The sequence below is a fragment of the Meleagris gallopavo genome, chromosome 3, assembly GCF_905368555.1.
Source record: "Meleagris gallopavo chromosome 3, MGAL_WU_HG_1.1, whole genome shotgun sequence".
In the NCBI taxonomy this organism is placed as follows: Eukaryota; Metazoa; Chordata; class Aves; order Galliformes; family Phasianidae; genus Meleagris; species Meleagris gallopavo.
In genome coordinates this window covers 93,115,607-93,140,920 of record NC_139406.1, presented here as the reverse complement: position 1 = coordinate 93,140,920, position 25,314 = coordinate 93,115,607, and the positions used below count along the sequence as shown (strand labels likewise).

The 25,314-nt window shown below is 47.9% G+C and overlaps 1 protein-coding gene across 1 annotated transcript; it reads left to right on the top strand.

The window, feature by feature from the left end:
* Positions 1-2,599: 2,599 nt before the first annotated feature.
* Positions 2,600-6,303, top strand: MAFA (MAF bZIP transcription factor A). Its single transcript, XM_010709342.4, has one exon. The coding sequence runs from the start codon at positions 3,751-3,753 to the stop codon at positions 4,609-4,611; it is 861 nt and encodes a 286-aa protein (XP_010707644.1). The 5' UTR covers positions 2,600-3,750; the 3' UTR covers positions 4,612-6,303.
* Positions 6,304-25,314: the final 19,011 nt, after the last annotated feature.

Below are 25,314 nucleotides of genomic sequence, written 5' to 3'. Positions count from 1 at the left end.
GGGCAGTGTTTCTGGAGGGCACCGTAAACATTTCCTGGAAAACCCTCAGGCACGATCCAGGGCTGCTGGCACAGCTCTTGGTCCCCTGCCGGGGAAGCAGGTGCCAGGGTAGCATCGCCCTCGAGCTGCCCATCATCACTGTGGCTGTCCCCAGCCCTCCTCCCCCTGTCCTGTCCCATGTCTTCACACAATTTTAACCTTACCAGGATTATTTTTGACCCTTCCCTTGGGTCAGATCTGTTCTGTGGTGGCCAAGGGATGGTCACCAGGATGGTACCATCATTTTTGGGTTGCACATCCCCTCTGTACCCCCACTTCTGCACTCTGCCAAATCCAACAGCAATTTGGGGAAACTGAGGCAGCACTGATATGGGATCTTGGTGCCCATCCATACTCCAAGGGTTAAAGGGCCACGGGAGCTAAAAGCAAAGGGTGACGCGATCCTGCTGCCATCCTGTGCCCTCCAACCTGGTTATGTCACTCGACCGCCTGCGAGTAAACTTAGATGACCAACGTGACGTGGTGGGGAGGGAAGGGATGGGGCTAAAAATACTGAGCGACGGCCCCGCTTGGATCCTGGCCTGATCCTAATCCCTCCATGGCTCCTGTCCACTGCTGGTGATTCCAATTGGGTACCCCAAGGATGCCCATGGGAGGTGGCACCCGCTGGGCTGTGGCGTCCCAATGACACCACATTACAGATTGTGGAGTTGTTGCAAATTCTGTTTTCAATTTTGGGGGCGTTTTTCCCTTTTTCCATGTTGCTCCAGGTGGTTTTCAAGCTGGAAGAGCACAAGAAAACATGGTTAAAACACCCCACAAGATGCGTTTTTATTATTGCACGACATTGCAAAACCATCCATTGCCTTTCTTCTCCTTCCCCACCTTTATATCACCTCCATCCCATGGCCCCTGTGCATTGCAGCCCGTAATATCATCATTTGGCTTTAGAAGTATTTATAGATAACTGGATATATTGGTAGATATTGGGGATATTGATAATGCATGGAGAAAAATGAGTGGTCCTTGGTTTTGTTTGGGATGCAGCAGGTTTGCTTTGCTTTGCCTCCTCAAAAAACAAACAAACCCTTTTGCATTAATTCAGCCCTGCCTGTGAGCAGGAAAATGGGAAAAACAGTGTCCCCATCCCCAAATCCTCACACTGGAGTCTCTGCCAGCCTAATGGATGAGTGTGGATGGAGAGGGTGGAATAGAGGTGGTCCACCCTTGGGGTCAGGCTGTGGTGGTGTGGTGGCATCCTCGTGGGTGTGGGTGGAGAGAACCCCATAGGATGGAGGTGGTTCACACTTGGGCCATGGTACCATTCCTGTACCTCAGTTTCCTCTGGAAACACTGTGCCATGTGCTTTATCCCTGGCTCTGGTGTGTATCTCCACACAGACCCTAACCCCTCTAACACCACCCTTGACCCCATTATCATTAACCCCAAAGCTCTCCAAGTGCTGGGGCTCCCCAAACACCCTCCTCCCTCCCATGCTGCAGCCCCACCAGCCACGAGGTGGCAGGGCTGGGAGCAGCATCCACACCTGGACCACATCCCAAAGGATGCTCAGCACCCCACAGCATCTCAACACAATGGGATCTCATGCACTGGGATGCACCTGCACCCTGTAACCCCTACATTCACCCTATAACCCTTGCATTCACCCTATAACCCCTGCGTTCACCCTATAGCCCCTTTGCTCTCTCTACATTCACGCCTCAAAGTGATGTCACAGCTCCAAGATGCTCAGGTGACCTTTATGGTGCTTCTCACCTTGATTTTACCAGTGTTTTTTTCCACCTGGAAGACCCAGTGAAGATCCATAATGCCAACTTCGCACCAAACGAGCAAAAAATCAGCCCGACGCCTATTCATTGAATTGCAGGGATTGATGCTTGCATTCTCCCTAAAAAAAAAACAACAACAGATCATGGGAAAATCCTAAAAAAGAATTCCAAAGAATTATAACTAAGGCATTGTGCGACTGTAGCTGTGCCATGGGAAGGATGCTAAGCATTCCCCCCAGTGGGAACAGTGAGTTAGGAGGGGGCTGACCCCACGTTTGTTATCTGATATCTGCGGGATGAAAGGGACGATGAGGCATCCTGTGAAATTTGGGTTGAATAAACCACATTTTCGTTTTTCCCTCATTCTTTTGGGGTTCTTGGATGGAAATTGAGTTAGTTTTTGTTGTTGTTGGTTTTTTTTTGTGGGGGTTTTCTTTTTTTTTTTTTTCCATCATTATGATCCTTGCAGCTTGCTTGGGGTGGTGGCTGGGAGCTGTGAGGGTGAGGACACGGGGGTGCCTATAGAGGGTGCCTATAGGGGGTGCCTACAGGGGGTGCCTACAGGGGGTGGTACCCATAGGGGAAAGCTCTATGCCACCCTCCTGCGGGGCTCCCGCGGGCAGCGCCGAGCTTGCTCCTCTCATTGATTGACAGCCACCCAGGGACGTTGCCATGGGAATATGTAAATATCCTCGGGCGGTCGCCTCTATGATTGGCTGACAGGCCCTAAGACCCGCCTTAGGGGCGGGTATAAAAGGGCTCTCCCCATATATAAAGCGGAGGGCTCCATTCAGCGCTGTGCTGCGGAGGGTGCGGGCGGGGAGAGGGTAGCGGTGTGTTCCCCGCCCCCCGTGGTCTCCGGAGGAGGGGAGGAGAAAAGAGGAGGAGGAGGGCGGCAGAGGAAGGCTCACAGCCCCGGGGAGGTGGGGCTGGGGCAGGTGCCAAGGGGAAGGCAGGAAGGGGCGGGCAGGGCGCTGCCCCATTGCTCGCCATTGGGAGGCAGCGGAGGAACCGCAGAGAGCTCCGGGCATCCCGCACTGAGAGAGCCCCGTGGTGCGCTTCGCTCCCGGGTGGAAGCTGGGGTTGAGCTCCGGCGCGTGGCTGTGGGGAGACGGAAAACTCCGTTGGGAGTGGGCGGTCACAGAGCGGGACCCCAGCAGACGTTCGGCGGAGTTGGGCTGAAGTCCGCGTCAAAGCAACGTCGGAGGTTCTTTGGAGTCGGTCTGCATCTTGGAACAGAGCCTCTAAGAACCGTTTCGTCGGAGTTGGGGCTGAAGTCGGCAGCGGAACGCTATTGGACGTTCCTCGGTGCCGGGCTGAAGTCGGCGACAAAACCCCACCGGAGATTTCCTGGTGTTGAGCAGAAGCGAAACACCGTCGGAGCTCCGCTGGAATTTGGCTGAAGTCGGCGACAAAACCCTGTCAGAGGTAACCGGAGTTGGACTGAAACAAAACTCCATCGGAGTTTCCCCGGAATTGGGCTGAATCCTGGAGCGGAGTCCCCAGGAACGGTTCCATCGGAGGTTTTCCCCGGAGTTGGGTTGAAGCAAAACCCCGTTGGAGGCTTCCCAGAGTTGAGTTGAAGAGAGCAACAAAACTCCGTCAGACGATCCCCGGAGCTGGACTGAAGTCGGTGACAAAGACCCGCTGGAGGTACTCGGAGTTAAGCTGAAGCAGAACCCCATCAGAAATTCCCAGGAGCCGGGGCTGAAGCCGTTGGCAAAACCCCACTGGAAATTCTCTGTATTTTGCCTGCATCCCGGAACCGAGTCCCCGACTACCGTCCTGTCAAAAGCGCAGTGAAGCCCCCATCGGAGCCTGAAACGACAGAGGGGGGGAAAAAAAAAAGACTTCCACCTCAGACAGCCCGACCTCACCCCATTGCGGAGCCTCAGCGGAGGTTCTCTGCTCCCAGCCCCGCTCCACGCGGCGGGGAACCTTTTCCCCTCCATGGACTGAGATGGCCTCGGAGTTGGCCATGACCGCGGAGCTGCCCACCAGCCCCCTCGCCATCGAATACGTCAACGATTTTGACCTGATGAAGTTTGAGGTGAAGAAAGAGCCGGCGGAGGCCGAGAGGCTGTGCCACCGCTTGCCTGCTGGGTCTCTTTCTTCCACCCCTCTCAGCACCCCGTGCTCCTCCGTGCCTTCCTCGCCCAGTTTTTGCGCTCCCAGCCCCGGTGGGCAACCGACTGCTGGTCCCACCGCCGCTCCCCTGGGCTCGAAACCGCAGCTGGAGGAGCTGTATTGGATGTCGGGCTACCAACATCACCTCAACCCCGAAGCGCTCAACTTGACCCCGGAGGATGCTGTGGAAGCTTTGATCGGCGCTCCGCACCACCATCATCATCACCATCAGAGCTATGAGTCGTTCCGGCCTCAGCCCTTTGGGGGTGAGGAGCTGCCCCCGGCCGCCCACCACCACAACGCCCACCACCACCATCACCACCACCACCTGCGCTTGGAGGAGAGGTTTTCCGACGACCAGTTGGTGAGTATGTCGGTGCGGGAGCTCAACCGGCAGCTGCGGGGATTCAGCAAGGAGGAGGTGATTCGCCTCAAGCAGAAGAGGAGGACCTTGAAGAACCGCGGCTACGCGCAGTCCTGTCGCTACAAGCGGGTCCAGCAGAGGCACATCCTGGAGAACGAGAAGTGTCAGCTCCAGAGCCAAGTGGAACAACTCAAGCAAGAAGTTTCCCGTTTGGCCAAGGAGCGGGATCTGTACAAAGAGAAGTACGAGAAGTTGGCGGCTCGGGGCTTCCCCCGGGAGCCATCCCCTCCCGCAGCCCCAAAAACTACCGCCGCTGACTTCTTCATGTGAGCCCGGGGTGGGGTGAGGCGGGGGGGTGACATTGCAAAGTCCCTTTATTCCCCCCCACCATCCCCCCCGATGTGGGGAGAGCAAACAATCTGCTTGTATAAAATATATATATATTATTTTCTTCTGAAAAGTTGTTCCGAAAATGCGGAGAAAATGGGACCCCCTCCCCAACCCCATCAGAACTTAGACTGGAAAGGGAGAGGGGGGGTCCTGGCGAGGGGGACGCATCCCATAGACCCCCCCCCCCCCCCCGTGTGGGGAGAGGGGGACACATCCTATAGATCCCTTATCTGGGGAGAGCGAACAATCTGCTATTGTATTGTAATAAATATTTTCTTCCAAACAAATGGGGAAATGGGACCCCCTCCCCAACCCCATCAGGACTCGAGCTGGAAAGGGGGGGGGGGGGGTCCAGGGAAGGGGGGCATCCTATAGACCCCTTATATGGGAAGAGAAAACAATCTGCTTGTATTAAAACAAAACAAAAAAAATGTTTTCTTCCGAAAATACGGGGGAATGGGATCCCAACCCCATAAGGACTCGGACTGAATCAGAGAGGGGTCCTGGGAGGGGAGGGGGTGGAAAGGCAGCGGACATGGAGCCAGCCTGCATGCGGGACGTGTACGGCGGCACTATTCCCCCTCCACCCTGCGTGTTTAACCCCCTCCTTTAATGACCATTAATTATTATAATGAATTAATTTCGGGGTGTCCCTGTGCGTTGTCCTGGGGGGGTTGGAGGGGAGGTCTGGCAGCGCTGTGCCCTGCCCGGTCCCCCACTACCTGCACCCCAACCTGAGCCACTCTTTAACTTATTCACCCCCCTCCCCCCTCCCTTGTACATATGTAGAAATTAGTTTAGTTTTTAGGTTTTTTTCTGCTTTTTTTTTTGTTTGTTTGTTTTCTTCCTGAGCCTATATTTTGCTTGGTGATTTATGAAGAAAAAAAAAAAAAGACAAAATCCTTTAAAAAAAAAAAAAAAAAAAAAAACACGAGTCTTAAAAGTTTGTATGTAATAGCATGCAAATAATATCCGAGTTAATTTAATGATGTTGGGAAGAAGCCGAATGCACTATATACAGGAATCGATTGGGTTAAATAATACTGTTTTATAGAGATTTAAAATTATCTATGCTCTTAAAAATAAAAAAAATTAAAAAAAAAAAAAAAAGGGGGGAGGAAGAGGGGGAGATAACAATTAGGGCGACCTGAAAGGCAATAGAGTAATATATGAACTGCGAACGGTTGGCTGCTATCTCACTATGCACCAGATTTATTTATTAACCCTCTGGGAAACGAATTATTTTAACCTCGGCGTTGACAAAAGGAGAGGAAAATGCACATTATTTCTCTGCGCAAAAAAGAGAGAGATGGGAGGGGGGGTGAAATAAGTAGAATTTGTGCAATTGTGCTCGGAGAGGAAGCGGAGGAGCGGTTTGTTGGGTTGTTTTGTTGTTTTTTTTTTTAACGTTGCTTATTTAAAGAAGGAAAAAAACACACACACACGAATAATATTAATTATTTGGGGAAAACTGATATTAATCACGGGTGAAACCCACGAGGGTCTTCCGACAAAGCGAGTTTTGGTGCATTTTAGGGACTGATGGTGCGGAGCGTTTTTAACGACCTGTTGTTTCGATTTGTGACGGTTTTAACGATGTTGCATCAAGATAAAAACTTATATTCAACTAAAGCCTGGGTCGGTTGTTCTCTGATGCGTGGACCTCCGTGGCTTTGCCTTTTCTTTTGGGGTTGGGTTCCTTTTCCCCTTTCCATGTCGCGGTGCTGGGGGCTCATTGGGTGACTCTTTGTTTTCCATCATTGTTGGCGCTACTTCCAGGGAGGGAGCGCAGCCCCCGGCTCTGCCCCACTGTGCTTTTTGCTTTTCACTTTTTCTGCCTTTTTTTTTTTTTTTTGTGTGTGTGTGTGTTTTGTTTTTTTGTTTTTTTTTTTTTTCCAGTTGGGCATTCCCTAATCCCTGTGTCCTGTGCGCCCCGGAGACCTTTGTCCCCGTGGTCACCGAAAAGTCACCTCCGTCCCAACGCGGGGACTGCGGATCCTGTTGGACCTCAGCTCAACCGAGCTTGATTTTAAATGGTAATAAATCTTAATTTTATTCTTGTTTTCCTCTTTTCACTGCTATCTTCTGAGTGTTGTGGTTGTTTTTTTTTTTTTATTATTTTTTTTTACTTAAGCAAGGAAGTAGGAAATCAAACTGAAAATAAACCAAAAAATGGGACTTTTCCTCCAAAGGAAAACCTCTGAAATTGACTTTTTCCCTAAAGAAAACCATAAAATGAGCATTATGGAAAAAGATAAACCAAAAAATGGACTTTTCAGCTAAAGGGAAAGATTTAGGCTCAGGTTTTTGTGATCCTTTTGGAGTCGGTCAAGTCTGTGTGTTCCCGGCGGCTCCGCTCCACGCTGCCCTAATAGATGGACACAGCCATCGCTGTGCAATTCCAGCTTCTTTTCAACCATGCTGGGGCAGTGAGCACTGCGGGGCAGTTTGCAAAAGAGCCTCTTTCTGAGCTTGTTCATATTTATTTTTAATTTTTTAATTCTTTTTCCTGTATTTTTGCCCAGTTGCGCCGTGATCCCTCCTGGCTGCTGCCGTATATCACCTTCCCAACATGAAATAACCCCACTGCGCCTAGGCAGTTCCTCTCTATTCTGCTTTCCCTATCAATTTTGGACTTTTGGGGACCAGAAATGCCTTTTTTTAATTTAATTTCTTTTTTTTTTTTTCCTAGGGAGCAGTCCAGCTCTTTTGTGTCAGGTTTTTGCGCTGGGAGTGGGGTGCATGGAGAGGGATCCTTGTGCCATGCGTGATGCGCCGGGGCTGAAAGCTTTGTGGGATCTTTAGGGTTGGTCACCCCTTTTTTCTGTTGTTATTTCATGCCTGAAAGCTTTGCTATCCCCACCACAGTCTCTGAAATCCCACTCAGCTTCTTTTTGGGACATTGGTTCCTCTCTTTGCTATTTTTTGGGGGGGAAGCATATCACGGGTGCAGCCAATTTCCCCATATCACCCACATCCCACTTCCTTACTTTGATACATTTTTGGAGCACGTTTCCCATCGTTGGTTCCGTGACTAAATAAAGGAGAGTCTGGGGAAGGAGAGGAAGGGGTCTGGGACCAACATTTCCCTGAATCATGCTGCTCAATATGAGTATCCCTAATCTTGGCCACCCCATCTCTATCCCTGTTCCTCCTTCCGTGGTCCCCCTATCACCTCTGTAGAGTTCACTGTGCGCTGTTCTGGGATGGAAGAGCAGCGTTGGCCATAGTGTTTGGGGGAATGCTTCTGTAAGGGATCTCACCTTGGGGTCTGCCACCCCATGATACCTTCCCCCACTGATCCTGTGGAGTGTGGGCATTTTGGGGAGCCTGAGCATGCTTCTCTTTTTCCCCTCTTCCTGGTCTATGGGAGCAGATCCATCTCTGCAACCGCTATCCACGTATTTCCGTGATGGCAGCGGCACTTGCGACTTCATCCCCTGTTCTCCAGGCACGGAGGTGATCCACACTCATTGCACTGCTGCAATTGATTGTTTTGTTTTAATTTTTTTTTATATTTTTCCCCATGCTCTGGTTTATTTTCTTCTGGGAATCCCCCAGTTAGTGGAAAAGCCCCAAATCATAATAATGTATTAACAGTGGGGTCCTGCTCCTAAAGGGGACCGTAGCATCCACAGGCAATATCTGGGGGTAGAGTCACCCCCTTCTTTGTTCATTCCTCGTCCCCTTGCAGCACTGGGGTGCAGCTCAGGAAATGAGGACCCACATTGTCCCCCCATCACCCTGCCTCACTCATAGAAGATGCTGCCCCTTAACCCTTTGGGTTCTGTGTGAGGCTCCAGGATTTGGGGCTGCCTGGTGTTTCTCTCCATGCCACCTTCCTGCAAAGCACTTTTAAAGCTTCACCAGCTCTTCAGTGAGACTCAAACATCGCTGGGCTGGGAAATACCTGCAGGCCTTTCTTCCAGCATTCCTTACCAGTGAAGATAGGATAAAGTGTGCATTCCACAGAATCACCATCTGAAACCCTACAGCAACCCATGCCTCCTTACCCCAAGCTCATATCTCAGCTTCCAGCCAAGCAAAGCCACCCATAACCCATTTCAGCTCGGTGTTGTCCCCCATTGCCACGTAGATGCTGGTAATGGGGGTATCAGTGCATCATCACTGAAGTACCCCTGGGTTATTCCTCATCAATTATTGATAATGATCCTCTGTAGGGTTTGCTCCTGAGGCGCTGCAGCACACTCTGCCCAAGTCCTGACATCTTGGTAACATGAGCCCACGCTGGAGCCCTGCGATATTCAATCGTCTGGGGAAGCTTGGAATGAATTCGGAGCTGCAAAAGTACAAATTAACTCTCTATAAAACCAAATCCCCCCCAGCATAATGTCAGCATTATGCTTTGCAGTGCTGGGCTCAGGGCTGCTGCTGGTGCAGCTTGGAGTTGTTTTCTGGGGGTTGTTTTGTTTTGTTTTTTTTTTGGGGGGGGGAGGGGAATTACTGTGATTTTTCTATTCTGGGTTGGCCAAAGTTTGCCTTTTGCACGCTCCCTCCCTCTAAGCCTGGCTCCTTCCTCAGTGTTCTGCTGCCCTGCTCCCTATATAGAAGTCCACCTATAGGTATAGATCACGCTGGAAATACATTGCTAATTTGCTTCTGACAGCTCCCGGGCTCACTCTGCTTTGGCAATTGCATGACTCGTCCCTACAGCTGGGATTTATTCCCAGCAAACTGCTGATCGCTGTGCCTCCCTCGTATCCCTTTTGCACTGATCTTGCTGAGATCTTCCTGGATGCAAGAAAATCTCGTGCACAACATGATCCTAAATCCTTACTTCTGGGTGCACAGAGTTTTTGCAGGGGTTTTTAAGGCTCTTTGCATGTGAGGACATTGGTCCTATGACATAGGACCTTGTGGTGTTACCAACTCCAAGTGGCGGAAATAATAAAAGAAATTTCCAAATATGATTGGACTGAGAGTGTTAATGAGGGAATAACATAGCAGTGGGAGGTGGGGTGCAGGATATGGGATGTGGAGGGTTGGATGCAAGATATGGGTTATAGGATGTGGAATATGTCCTATGGTGGGATGCAGGATTTAGAGTCTGGGATGTGGGAAGTTGGATGGAAGATATGAGCTATGGGGTACAGGATAGGAGATATTGGAGGTGGGATACAGGATGTGGAATGTTGGGTATGAGATATATAGGGCAGAGGTTATGGGGTGTTGAGATGGGATATGGGAAGTGAGATGCAAGATATGGGCTATGGAATGCATGATGGGGATATGGGGGGAGATAGGATGCAGAGTGTGGGAGGTTGGATGCAGGGTATGGGCTATGGTCTACAGTGGGATGTGGGAGGTTGGATGAAAGATATGGGCTATGGGGTGTGTGATAGGGGATAGAGGAGACAAGTTATGGGACATTGGAGATGAGATGTAGGAGATTGGATGCAAGATATGGGCTTTGAGATGCAGGATATGGGATTCAGGATGTAGGCTATGGGATATTGGAGGTGGGATGCAGGGTATGGGATGTAAGGTGTAGGATGTGGGAGGTTGGGTACAAGATAAGGGATGTAGGATACAGGATGAAGATTATGGGACATTGGAGGTGAGATGTAGGATATGGGATGTAGGATGTGGGCTGTGGGATGCAGGATATGGGATATGTGAGGTTGAATACAAGGTATGGACAACAGGATATGGGACACAGAATACAGGATTTGGGGTATAGGATGCAGCTTATGGGACATTGGATTTGGCGAGCAAGTAGTGGGATGTTTGATATGGCATGTAGGATACAGAATGGCAGATGTAGAATATGATGTTTGGGATATAGGATATGGATTGTGGGGTTAGTGGACACTGGACATGGGATGCAAGCAGTGGAATGTTAGAAATGGTGTGTGGGATGTGGAGTGTTGAAAGTGGAATGTAAGATGGCAAATGTAGGATATGAAATTTGGTGTATGGGATGCTTGCTAATAGCAGCCCCGTTGGCAGGTTGAGCAGTGCACACATCTCTGTTGTGCTGGGTGGGCTGTGCATGAGGAGAGGAAAGATTTTGGGTGCTGGAGCCTGGCACTGCTCAACCCTCACTTCTCAGTGGAACATGCTCCAGCAAGGGCATGTTGCCACTAATCCCAATTAACTCATCCGTTTATTGCCTAATGGCTCACACAGTGAAATCCAAAGAATTCCTGGGTTTTGGTTCCCTCCCTGCTTTTTCTGCTTTTACTGAGAGCAATGAAGAAAGGGGAGGAGGGCAGGTAGAGCATCCTCCCCCTAGCACCAGGTTATTTATTCATGTAACAGGCCGAGGTTGGCGCACAGCTCAGCGCAGCCCTGGCAGCTGTCTGCTCCCTGGGAGCATGAGCTGTAATTTGCACAAGCAAAAATAAACTAATTGTTACTTTCAATTTACATGTAGGGAAAGGAGAAAGGTGGGGGAGGTGAATGGGGGAGAGTTGAGATGTAGGGTCTGCTGCCATCTTGCCCCTATGTACCTCATCCTGCTTAGGGGGTGATACTGGTGGACATAGGGGTTGGCCAGTCATAAAGGTGGGTGATAGGACCACCAATCTTCCTCAGTGCAGGGATAGGGGATGCTGATCTTCAGGTTGATTTGGGGTATTTCCTACAGTTACAGTGTGTGTAGATCAAAAAGTAGAGCTTGATCAGTGCTTACTACAAGCAACTAATCAGTGAGCTGAGTGGATGCCCTGCATGTTTTGGGTTGTCCTGTATGGAGCCAAGATATTGGCTTGATGATCTATATGGATTCCTTGGCGATGTCTGTGATTCTGTGATGATTCACCATCCCTCTTACATGTTAATGCAGTTCCTTTGCTTGAATTCTGGGATCTTTTGGGAGACATTTTCATGCCCAAACATCTTTCACCTCACTTCTACTTTGTTACCTGAGCTCTCAGACACAAGCAGTGAGTCCACGGTCATTTTCCTTATTGCTTGGCTGGCTAAAACACTGGAGGTCTAAGACCTTTGAGATCTTTGACTATTTTCTCATGGAAGAGCTGCAAGAAGATATGTGTTAGGGATATCTTTCTCATATCTTGGCTTGTGAAGGGTAAAGCACAATGCTAAACTGCAACCCAAGGACACGTCATGCAAAGGATAGGGTAGTATGTTTAGATTGTGGTTGGACTCGATGATCTTTAAGGTTTTTTCCAACCTGAGCAATTCTATGCTGAATTTTTCCAACCTGAGCGATTCTATGATTAAAGGAGGAGGAAGAGGAGGAAGAGGAGCACATCCATGGTCCCTCGCCTTTTAGCAGAGTTACAGAATACTTAAAGTTGGAAAAGACAACCAAGATCATCACCCAACCATCAGCCCATCCCAACCATGCCCACTAAGCCATGTTTCTATGTGCCATATCTCCATGTTACTTGCCCTGTGGGACAGAAACCTAACATGCTGTGGCAAGAGACCCATGCCATGCTGGTGGATCCCAGGAGCCTTTGTCATAACACTTTGAATGCAATGTCGCGGGCGTTTAATTTAGATTTACGCCGACAGGTTCTGTCCGTTAATTAAATATCAATTGATTGTTCGGAGAACACTTCCTTGGGTTTATCGCGTTTCTGAGAGACAAATCAAATTGCCATGTCATTAACTTGCAGCTATACAATCCATACATAATTACTGTCTTATTAATACCTTCGAGTTACGAGGAAGTTTTAGGCAATTAATATTTGTGGGATAGTTTGTATCAAGTTAATTCCGTCAGGGTTATGTTAATAACGCGGACATCTAATAAGCTGGATAATTAACGTCTTTCTTGTTAGCATCTTCTCAGATGCCAGTTAAATCTCAGGCCAGCCTTTGTGGCCTGGCTGTGTTTAATTAAATGTGTTATTACATGTGAATAGTGCTGGGTTAAGCAACACGAGGCTCCCACCCTTCTTGGGATACTGATGCAGGAGAAGGTTGTTTTTTTTGCCTTGCAGGATGCTTTTCTGGTCAGTGGTAGTCAATCATAGATTACTCAGGTTGGAAAAGACCTTAAAGATCATCAAGTTCAACCACAACCTAACTGTACTACCCTAACTCTAACAACACTCTGCTAAATCATGTTCCTGAGCACCACATCCAGATGGTTTTTAAACACGTTCAGGGATGGTGACATGTGTCCCTCTGTCTTGTGCTGTTAGGATATCTCTATCTTCTGGCATGGATAATGCTGGGATGCTGCAGGACAGAGACATGCGTTGTCCATGCAGGAGTTGCACTCGATGATCCTTGTGGGTCCCTTCCAACTCTGGATACTCTGTGATTCTCTAATTCTAGGTCTCAGCCTTAAAATATTCACCAGGAGATGACCAAGACCCAGCTGGACCCAGCTTGCTCTGCCCACATCTTTCCCCTCCCCAACACTCATGAATAAAAGATGGACCCTATCTACCTGGCCTGTTTGTCTCTGTGAAATATTTATCAGCTGCTGATTAAGTTTTAAGGAAGGGATGCACTGCCCAGGTGGGTTGCCCTGCTCCAGCTACCCAGAGACAGTGGGTTTTGGGATCAGAATGCTTTTCTGGGGACAGAAAGAGGAAGAATGAAGAAAGATGCAGTGAAAACCAAGAAAAGACTGCCAAAGCCACAAGGTCATGCATGAAATATTGATGGGGCCATGCAGCACTGGAAGGGAGTTGTGAAGGCCCTAATGAGACCAGCCACCCTCCTCATCTATCACACATGGGTGAAGTTTGGGTTAAAGATGGACAAGCCTGTTTTTGTAGAAACTAGACCTCATATTCCAGATGATGCTCCTATCCTGTTCTCTGGAAATGGTAGGTAATAAGATATGGTAGACCCAGTGTGTGGCACTGGGTCAGAACCTGTGGGAAACACCTAGAGGATGGTTCTGGTGTTGGGGTAGTTGGATGGGAAGGATGAGAAATGCATTGGAAGTAGTTGTGTGGGGGGATGGGCAATAGAACACAAATGGCTGGATGGGAGGAATGTGCAATGGAGTGGAGAAGGTTGTAGTAGGAAGGGTAGACATATGATAGAAGGAGTTGAGTTGGAGGCATGGGCAATGGGATAGAAGTGGTTGATAAAGAGGGGTGGGCCTTGGGAGAGAGATGATGGGCCTGGGAGGGATAGGCAATGTGGTGGAGAAAACAGAGTTGAATGGACATGCAATGAGATAGAGATGTTTGTGGAGAAAATAGGCAATGAGAGAGATATTGTAGAGTTGAAGGGATAGGAAATGGGATGGAGGTGGTTGATTAGGATGGATAGTCAACAGGATGGAGGAGGTTGCCCAATAGGAACAGGCAATGGGATAGAGGAAGTAGTGATGGAAGCCAAGGAACAGTCAGGTGAAGACCCCAAATGGAGTCTGTGTTTTATTTTCCAAGGCTACTGTGCATCTTGCTTGGCCCCTCCATGGCCAGCTTGTGTGAGATGCTCAAGCAGGGATGCTTCCCTTGGGCTCTGTGCCAGGTAGCCTGCCTAAACCCACTGCCACATCATCATCATCATGTACCAGGGCCCTCTCCTTCCTTCCCTACTGCCCCAACTCCTGCATACAAACCCGCCAAGCACTCCACAGACTAAACTCCAAATCTGGCATCAGATCAGCTCTTCCTAGAAATAACACCCCATCAAAAGCTGTATTTTCTTACACAGATGATTTCCTTTTGCCTCTCTGGGAGCTCATTAGCATTCCTAAACGTGACTGCAGGGATCGATGTGGTGCTGGCCCAAAGCACAGCAGTCAATTTCTGTTTGCCACAAGATTTTACCTCACTGTCTAATCAGGCAGGGTCCAGCTGATGGCAACGTCTTTCTCTTTGCTTTTGCTCTTGTATTGGTCACCACTGATTAATTTCCAATGGGTTAGTTCATCAGAGAAGGAGGCTCTCCGGTTTAATTAGAATTGGGTAATATGAATGCATATTATTATGCAGCTGTCCAGATGTGGGTCATTAAGAGAGTGTGTCGGGAGTTTTGGCTTTTATTAAAATAAAGAAGAAAAACCTGGGGGGGGGGGGAAAAAGAAGTCTCTACTTGCAAAGATAGCATCTGTCATGAGGGCTCCGTTGGCACCTGTCCCAGCTCTGTTCCCTGTTGCAAGCATCTGATTGGGATGCTACTCCACTGGAGGCTTTATGGGATGAGAACCAAGGGATATGCAGGTCCCAGTGCACGCGTGCACTCTCCCGTTGGCTCTGCTGGCTCCAGGTCTCCTTGCGAGGAGCTGCCGAGTCAGCAGCTGCACATCTGCAGTGGAGGATGACATTAATCAGTGCTTGCCTCCCGGACTTCAGCAGCCGTCCCTATGCTCGCAGCTGTGCCTGTGCCCTGGGAAATAAATTCCGCCAGCTCCCCCTGTACCACTGCTCAATGGGGGCTGCACCCCATTCCCAGGTGCTTTCGGGGCTGGGGGACAGATGTGTGCTTGTGTTATGGTGAAGGAACAAGAGGCAGTCAGTACCCAACTCATCCCTGTGATGCTTGGGGTGGGGAGCAGGACGTTAAGGAGTCTGGGATAAGGGATACACATGTTGGCTGTTGGAAATTCCCCCGGGAATGAGGGAATCTCATGTGGTGTGTGCTGCTTGTGCTGTTTCATCCACGAGCTGAATGGGGCTGTGCACATCATTACAATAGTGCACTGTACTAGCACTGCCTCCTCCCGAGCAAGCACTGAGTTCTTCATGGGCATGGAAATGGGTTGGAAAGGGTGGAGGGGGAGCTTCTCCCACTAAACACCTCCAACCATGATCTTGGAGGAGAGACCTTTCCTGTGCCACTGTTTCCCTAATGTGATTTGCGTGGAGGAGTTGTGGCTTGGTCTGGCTATGGGGTTATATCACGTTGCCCAAAGTCTGGGTATCTGTTGGCCAAATTGTTTTATTATTAAGGCAGGGTATCTGTTGTGTGCTTCTGCTTGCTTCAGTTTTCCCATTCCCTCGATTTCCAGCCTCTATTCACACACCTGCATCCCAGTGGCAATGGCTGGGGGAGCAGTGCTGCTGGAGAATATTGGGGCAGCAGGACGGAGGAGATGGGGATGTGTTACCCCATGGGCACAGGGACACTTTAGGGCTGGTGGTGTTGGATGGTGTTTTTTTGCTCCATGCTCCTTTCCCTTTGGGCATCAGCTCTCAGTGGGGGTTGGAAGCAGAAGGGTTTGAGGGAGGGGGGCTCAGTGCAGCGTGCGAGCGCTTTGTGTTGTGGTGTAATCAGCACTCACTTATTCTCTTTGATTTTTTTTTTTCTCCTCCTTTTTGTTGTTGCTATTTTTCATGTTTCCACCGTGTCGGCAGTTTTCTCCCCCCACTCCCCCCTCCTCTGGCCCCCCTTTCCCTTGTGATAAAACAGAAACCTGAGACCAGGAATCACTCAGGTTGCAAAGGACCATTACTGGGTCATCAGTCCCCAGGCTGTGCCATCCTCTAGCCGCTGTTTACAGGCTGTTAACCCTTCCCAATCTGTGCATCCCCCTTTCACTCAGTCGGCTCCACATGCAAAAATCCCTAGGAAACCTAAAATCCCTCAGCAGAAAGAACAAAAGAGAGCAGTTTGGGGAGCTTTGGGCTGGACTAAATGGCTTTGTGGTCCTTGAGAGGTGGGTCTGAAAAGAGACTGTAGAATCACGGAATCATAGACCTTAATCATAGATCATAGAACCATAGAATGTTTCAGTTGGAAGGGTCCTTAAAGATCGTAGAAACATGGAATCACAGCATGGTTTGTGTTGGAAAGGACCATCCAGTTCCAACCAGGGTTGCCCCCTGTTAGATCAGGCTGCCCAGGGATCCATCCAGCCTGGCCTTGATCTCTCCAGGGACAAGACATCCACACCTTTTCTGGGCAACTTGCTCCAGTGCCTCATCACCCCCTGAGTAAAGAATTTATTTCTAATATCTTATCTACATCTCCCTTCTTATAGTTTGAAGAGCTGGATGCTCTGCTGGGAAAAGCACAGCATGGTTGAAGATGGAAGGGATCACTGGGTCCATCAGATCCAATTCCTCTCATCCAGCCTGTGGACAACAGTATGGTAGGGGATGTTGGAGTAGGATATGGGGCAGCAGACTTTCAGGTACAAGGTAGTGCTTGTGGTTAGCAGGATTAGACCTGTTGTCCATGGCTAAGAAGGGAGAGCAGGTGGGATTTAGAACATCATGGCAATCTGGCATAGAGGTGGGGATGGCACTGTTGTTATTGGATTTTACTGATGAAATGATAGGAAAAAATATCTACATTATTTTGCAGCTGGAAAATGGAAGTGAATGAAGATTCTCATTTTCTTGATGGTAAGGAAAGGATCAAAGATTGGAATCATAGAATCATATAATTATTAAGGTTGGAAAAGATCTCTAAGATCATCAGGTCCAACCATCAACCCATCACCACCATGCCCACTAAAACACATCCCTCTGTGCCACATCTAACCTTTTCTTGAACACCTCCAGGGATGGTGACTCCACCACTCTCCTGGACAGTGCATTGCTGTCACAGATTACCTCATAGGGAATATCTGGACATCTTCATCATATCCTTCAGTAATTTCTGCGGTGTGGGAAGCCATGTATTATGTTGAGAGCTAACCTAGGTGCACATAGATGGTTTTAAGTAAAGCTCTCGTAGACCCACACCCTATGGCTCCTGGTTGTTGCTTTGACCTCATCTGGTCTGTCTGGTTAATTAGTTAGATATGATGATGAGAAATCATGTCTAACACAGTGTGGGAGCATCAGGATTCCATACGATGTAAGTTGGGATGGGGATGGAGGATGGTGAGTTGGGGCCCTGCAGCAGCACAAATGCCAGCTTAGCATGGGGCCATCAGTTTCCCACACCCATCTCGAATGAATTGCTCATCCCACAGCCCCAACATCTCAAAACTGAGGACTTCATTTGCTATCACTCCCTGGAGACATAACACTGCAAAGACATGCAGGTGCAAAGGTAAAAAAATCACCATGATCGAAGGCAGCTTGCCTGTTCCTCCTGTATACATGGAACTACATGCTTCTCCTCCTGCCTGTTTGTCACCCCAGGCTATAGGAAGCATTAGTTCTCAACCTTTTTGATCTTTTCACCAAAATTCATCAGAGGATGCAGAAAAGTGGATCAAATCCTAAGCACTGCGGTGAGAAGTTACAGTTTAAACAGAGATTTTTTCCCCCTTTTTAAGGGGAATCGGATGTTTGAGTTAAATAGTTGTTGACTAAAACCAGCACAGAGTTGTTAGCTGAGTGAATGAAAACTGCTGTCCCTTTCTCCATGCTCCCTGATGTCGTATTCCCCTTTGCACAATCTTTGGTTCATCAGAAAATTAAAACAAAATGAATCCCCAGAAGTATAGAAGAAGGTAGAATTATTGATGTGATAAGGATAAACCAATATGAAACGAACCCCAATGGCTCTGTGTCCAGCACTGCAAAGATATCTAATTTTTAGTCTTTACTCTTAGTTGTGACATAATTACAACTGTTGGGTGCAATTCTCATAATCAAATATTTGGTGATGTTTTTAAACAGGGACTCCTCAGGACCTTCTAAAGAGTCCCTGGTCACCAGGATTGTCAGTGAGGCACCTCCTTATGATGCTAAATTCATTTAAAAAAATAAAACAAAACAAAACAAACCCAAAACTAACCAACAACACACTCAAAGAAGAAGTATTTAAACAACCAAAACAAAACCTGGCTGGGATCCATAAAGCAAAGAGCTGAGCAAATTGGGGCAATTGTCAAGGGAGGTCAAAGCTGTTGCCTGTCAAGGCTGGCAGTTTCCTCTAGAAAGGACTTGATGTAAATCATCTCCGCATAACGTGTGTGGTACCCAGGGGCAGCTCTGGTTTTCTAATGCGCATCGTTTCCATGGGGCGAGTTTTGCATACGCAGGCGAGACCGATTTTACATCACACTGAGCATTTAACACCGGCTGGCGGCTGCTCCTCTCCTGCAGCCTTTCCCAGTTGGGTTTCCATTGGGTTTGATGGCATTGAGTGTGCAGCTGGGGGTGGTGTTTCCCTGCAGAGTGCCCCAGCAGCAAGAGATGACTGTGGGAAATAAGGTTTGTGGAATTATAGAATCACCGAATCGTTAAGGTTGGAAAACCACTAAGATCCTCTTATCTGACCATCAAGCAGGGTTTGGGAGAGAGATGTTTGTGCTGTGTCCTCTGCTGTGGCTTGAAGAGTGGCAAACCCCAGTGGTACAGTGGGTAGTCCAATCCTGCATGGGCTAAAGCACCTTCATCTGAGCACCCAAGCTGACCCTGAAGCAATATCCCAGCTCTTGGTCATCTAGTCTCTAAGGCTGTTTTTTGGGATATGCTCCCCATTGCATCCCCAGCTTTGTCCCCATTGCGTCCATCACATCTTTTCCTCCTCCTTCTTCCATGAAATAATTAACGCTACTCTTCACATTGTTTCTAAGCCCCCTCCTTTTCTCCCTCAGAGGTTTCCCAATTCTTGCCTAAATGAAGTGCTGTCAGGGCTCTCAACACCACTCCAAGCGAGACATTTAGAAATGAAAGCACCTGAGCCAGTGTGCTCTATTAAAATCCACTGGAAGCTGCTTACGGTACCAGGGACACATCTTAATACAGGTAATTTCAGAAAGCCAATGCATGAGGAGGTGTCTCCTATGGAGTGTGAGTAAGACTTGAAAACAATCTGTCTGCATCAGCCTCTGCAGATGTATTCAGAGTTGCTGTCTCTCTGCTGGTGATATGCACATGTAGCGGCAAACAAGCCAAAGAAAAATCAAACTGCGGAGCCCATGAATCCCAAATTTCCTCCAAGCTGATCTTGCTTTCCTCTCTGGAGGATTAGCATGGAGCTGCTGGAGCTGGATTTGCTGATGGTCCAGTTGCAATGTGTGCAAATCCTGTCCTTCCTCCCTCATGTGTGCAATAGTACTCAGAAGTCCCTCTGCTACCTCTTATTCATTTGAGGCCATCCTTGCCTATTGGATGTGTAAGACTTCCTATTCCTGTGCAGTCTGGATTGGAACAGGCTGCCCAGTAATGTGATGGAGTCACAGACCCTGGTGGTGTTGAACAAATGTGGAGATATGGCACTGAGGGACGTGATTTAGTGGGCATAGTGGGGATGGGTTGACATTGGACTTGGTGATCTTGGAAGTTTTTTCCAACATTAAAAATTGTATACGGGATCACTGTCCTGGGAGACAAGCCAGTGGCAGTGGTAAAATAAAATACGCAATCATGGAATAAGAAGCAACCTGCTCGAGGTGAAGAAAATTTAATCAATGAAAAACAGAAAAAAGCAATCATGCCTCAAACTAAATTTCCTCCTTTCTTTCTTTTTTGCAGAGCTAAAGTAGCCCCTGATTTGTGGGGTGGCTGCATTATGTTCTGACAGTGCTGTCTGGTTGGTGGTCAAATAGGTTTCACCTGATGAAACACAGAGCAGCTTCCCTTGGGCCAGGCAGCCTGGTCACTCCATCATCACTGGAGTGAGTCATCAGGGTTCATTCAACCTAAAGTAAATGCCCAGATTTGTTTGGATGAATGCACCATAACAACTCTGGCTTTTCTCTCTGGACAGTGAATGAGTCAGGTATGGAGCTCAGATGGATGTGTATGATGGAGACATTTAAATTTAAGGAAGATTTTTTGCTAATTTGTAGTTGTTAGTGCAATTCGGTTTCGGTGGATGTTAAATCCATTCATTTGATGGATCCAATCCATTTGGTGGATGTCACCTGTAGACATTTCAAGACCTCAGATACTAGAAAGAAACTCAATTTTTGAGGGGAAGTGAAAAATTCCCTGCTCAGCTCAGCTTGTTCATGGCTCAAAACTGGTTCTTTGGCTCTCACATCCTTTGGGCACTGGAATGTGATGCCTGTTGAATTAAACAAACTGCTATGCATGTCACTCTTCCTCTGAGTTAAGGTGCTCTAGTTCTACAATAACAGGGTCCGTGCATACTCACAACAATGGGTGGAAGGGTGATGGGAGAACAGCAGCATGATCCCTTTGCTGATGAAATGATGGAATGAAGTCTTTGAAAGCCCTTTGCAGGCCATTTCCCCTGGGCCAATTTTGGGAAGAAAACAGCAGCAGCAGCATCCAGGGCTGAGGTGATCACACTGGCTGCCTCTCCATCCTAATTATTTCATAAGGCAAAGCAAACTACCAGGCATTTGAAATGCTCCAGTACAACAGCTAAGGAGCTGTGAAGCATTAACACACTGATGAGAGCTTTATCTTGATTAATTCTTTATTATTTTCTTTCAGGCCAGCAGTGAGTTTGTAGCAACAGCCATGTGGGAGCTGAGGTCAATCTAGTGCCAAGGAGAGCAATGTTCTGGACAGTCCCTGGAGCCCTTGTGCTGTTCATAGGGAGGAAACATCTCCAATATTTAGAGCACAGTTTGCTTTCTCCTCTTCTCTTGGCCTCTGCTGATATTTGCAACCATATCTTGTGCTCATGACTTATGGGGGCTTCTAGCTCAAAGAGAGTGCATTTAGGTTAGATATAAGGAAAAGATCTTTTACAATGAGGATGGTGAGGCACTGGAACAAGTTGCCCAGTGATGTGGTTGATGCCCTCTTCATGGAGACTTCCAGGGTGAGGCTGGATAAGGCCCTGGGCAACCTGATCTAGCTGTGGTGTGGTGTTTGCAGGGGAGTTGGACTAAATGACCTCCAGAGGTCCCTTTCAACTGTAAGGATTCTATGATTCCTTGCCCTAACACTACACACCACTGAGAAGGGCCTGGCCTCATCCATTGGCCACCCCCCTTTAGATATTTAGAACATTTATCAGATCCTCTCTCAGTCTTCTTTTCCCCAGGCTGAACAGATCCAGGTTACTCAGCCTTTCCTCATACGGAAGGTGCTCCAGCCCCTTTATCATATTAGTGGCCCTTCACTGGACACCTTCTAGGAGATCTCTGTCTTTTTTGAACTGAGGGGCACAGAACTGGACACAATATTCTAAATGTGGCTTTACCAGGGCAGATTAGAGGGGAAACATCACCTCCCTTGACCTGCTGTCCATGCTTTTTTTAATGCATCCCAGGATACCACTGGCCTTCTTGGTCATAAAGACACACTGCTGGCTCATAGCCAACCTGTTGTCCACCAGGACCCCTAGGTCCTTTGCAGGGATTATCTCCATCAGGTCATCCCCCAACCTATACTGATGCATGTGGTTATTATTCCCCAGGGGCAAGACTTTACACTTGCTCTTGTTAAACCTCATCAGGTTCTTCCCTGCCCAACTCTCCAGTCCATCCTTCTCCTTCCCATCCTTTAATCCTCTTCCTCAACACTTTTTATCACACCGTGATTTACTTGTTATGTCCGTTTCTCTATGCAGCTCTGAATTTCTGACCTCTTGCCTCTGGAAAAGGCAAGAAAATCCTCTAAAATCATCCAGTTCAACCATCAACCCATCACTACCATCACTGCTAGCCATATCCCTCAGAGCCACATCTACCCTTCTCCTGACTCCAAGGTCAGTGATTCCACCATCTCCTTGGGCAGCCTGTTCCAATGCATTACCACTCTTCCAAGGAATAATTTTTTCCTAATATCCAATCATGGAGTACTAGTGAGGGTAATCACTAGGCAGAGGAAAAGGGACTTTTTGCTCCTTGATGATCCTTGTCTAAGATCTCCAGCTCTGCTCAGCAGAGGTACATAGGAGTGAACAATGTCCTTTCTATTTCTTTATGGCTGAAGAATCCCTCAGTCTTTTTTTTCCCCTGGATCATTTCAACCCATTCCTTGCTGAAGCTCACTCTAATGCTTGCAGAGAGTGTAGCCAGACTGGGAAAATTTCTGTCAGAGATAGCAAGAAGGCAGCAGCTTTGGGTCAAAGAGCTGTCAGGTCTTACAGCACACATGCCTTTGTCCTGGATTTGTCTTTATGCTCTTTACCATGTACTTAAAGTGTTGGTGTTTCAGAGAATCTCTTTACTTTCCTCAACTGCCTCTGTTGATCTAAAAAATATCTTGTCTCCTTTGAAACTTTGCAGGTCATGCATCTTGCATCATGCAATATTATGACTAGGCAGAAGTAATGTAGGTAAGTGCATCAAAACTATGGGACAAAACCATAAGTGTGTAGATCCAGTGTAGCCAGAGCTGATTTCTCAGCCCAGTGCAGCTGAAAGCGATCCCAAATTTGCTTGTCTCTATGAGTGTCTCCAAGTGTTTGAAGGCTGGGAAAATTTCTCTCTATATTGCTTTGCATCTGGTTAGATACAGCCTTGTCCACACAAACTTGGTGATTGCTGGTAGCAGTAGGCAGCACAAAGGAGCTTGCAAGAAACTCCATCGGATATTGTGAAACAAGTTGAGCTTGGGGGAAATTTCCCTTCTTCATTTGAAGGCCTGGTTTTGCCTTCCCCATCACTCAGTAGAAAGGGTCCTGACAGCTGCTGCCTTGGGATGGGACCTAGAGCTGAAGCCCAGGCTCTGAATTCAAGCTGATATTGGATGGGGATAATTGAAGAGCTAAAAATTGCTAAAGATTCGTGATATCATCTGCTTCATCCCCAGGAGGGCCAGGTTTTTCCCTGAGGTGGTAGGGATGGAGATGCCTGCTGTTGCAGGGTTTTCATGATCTCCTCTGGGAACAACAGCAGAACCCGTTATATCTCCATCACAGTGTGTGGAACTGAATTTTCTTCTACCTTTTGCTTCTAGTTAGAGCAGCCTTAACATCCCTCTTTTCCTGAGGGACTTCTGCCCTTCCAGGTACAGGAAACCATTCTGTAGTCTGTCTGTCTTTAGGACATTGATGGGCTTTTGGGTCCCACCAGCCCTGGGATAAGAGGAAAGACAGAAACAACTGGGAGGAGATTCAGCAGATGCAGACAAAGAGAAATAGCGCCCAAGGAGGTTTGCCCTCATTGAGAAATTCCCCTGCTGAAACATACCAAGCAGTTTAATCTCTGCACACCTGTGAGTTTGAATCCCCCCGAGGCTGGCACCACCTGTCCCAAGCTTGAGCCAAAAGGCAGCATCATTCCATGATCTGGGAATGGGGAGGAGGTTGGGATGAGGACTGTGACTTCCTTGGCCATCCAGGAGAGATGCAAGGAGGGAGAGAAAGAAACACCATGGTGGGTGCTGTTCCTGCTGGAGGGCTTGGAGAGCTATGCAGAACAAGGTGAATAAGGACATGGTTGTGTGACTGAGGATGGTGTTGTGGGTGATACAGCATTGCACCTATTTTGAGCTGTATTGGAGATAATTCAGCAGCCAACCTATGTCTATCTTTGTCCAGTCTGGGTATACTTTTATTCCTAGAGCTGGTGTAGATCTATCCATTGACCTAAAAGAGTTCCTTCCACCATCGGAGTTCCTTCCGCTCTAGGTGGTTGGCAACTCTTCTCATGGAAGGAGGAGGGTGGAACTAGATGGTCTTTGAGGTCCATACTAACTGAAGCTCTTCTCTGATTCTCTGATTCTCTGATTCTAACCAAGAGTATTCCATCACATTTGCACAAACATTGCTTTCCTTACACACAGAAACCATCTTCCTGGTCCAGCAGCCCCTGTGCTGGAGATAAACCAGCTGAAACTTTACTATTGGAGGACTGAGTCATTACAGCTTGGGTAAAAAGTATGCTCCAGAAAAAGCTGAAGTGTCGTTAGGCTGTAAACACGTGCAACCCAAATTAAATCGTAAAATGTATAGAACTCAGGCTGCTGGTGACAAGGATCTTTCCTTTTCTGACTGTGTGTTGCACATGGCATGGTGAGGGCTTGGATTCCAGTGCTATCACATCAAGTGTATGATAACTGACCAAATAACTTAAGAAGACCTTTGAACTGTTTTTTTGTGTCCTCAAGAAAGCATGAATCCAACACGGGGTAACTAATGAATGACTAAGATCCATCAGGGTTTATTGCTTCCAGGTACATTGGCATGGACAGATTTGGCTTCTACCTTGTTCTTGCTGCCTCTTAAGCTTCTAAAACTGCAGGAGGCTGCGGACATAAAGTGCAACTGTCCCAAAAAGCCAGAGCCATGTTCATAGAATCATCAATAGAATTGTTTGAATTGGAAGGAACCTTATAGGTCCTCAAGTTTAACTCCCCTGCAATGAATAGGGACATCTACAGCAAGATCAGTTAGCTCAGAGCCCCATCCAGCCTGACCTTGAATGTCTTCATGGATAAGGCATCCACCACATCTCTAGACAACCTGTCCCAGTGCATGGTGTGTGTCCTGCTTCCATCATTTGTTGTCATTGCAGTCACTCCTCCGTATCATTCTTCAGACCCTTTGTATTCAGCAGGGGCTACGTGGTGCCAGGATCATGCATGTTTCAGAACCCCTTGACCCCCAAGATCATAAGGAGGTCTTCGTTTGTGTCTAGCCTCATACCATTACCATTGTGTTACTGTTGGTGGGGCAGGTACAACACATGATTTCAATCCCCTGCAAAGGGAAAATTTGAATGGAGATTTAGATTGGATATAAGCAAAAAGTTTCTTATGATAAAGCCAACAAGGCACAGGAAAAGGTTGCCCAGAGATGTGGTGGATGCCCTGTTCCTCGAGACATTCAAGGTCAGGGTGGGTGGTGCTCTGAGCTGTACATGTCCCTGTTCATTGCAAGGGAGTTGAACTAGATGACCTTTCAAGGTTCCTTCCAACTCAAACAGTTCTATGATTCTATAATTCTACGAAGACATCC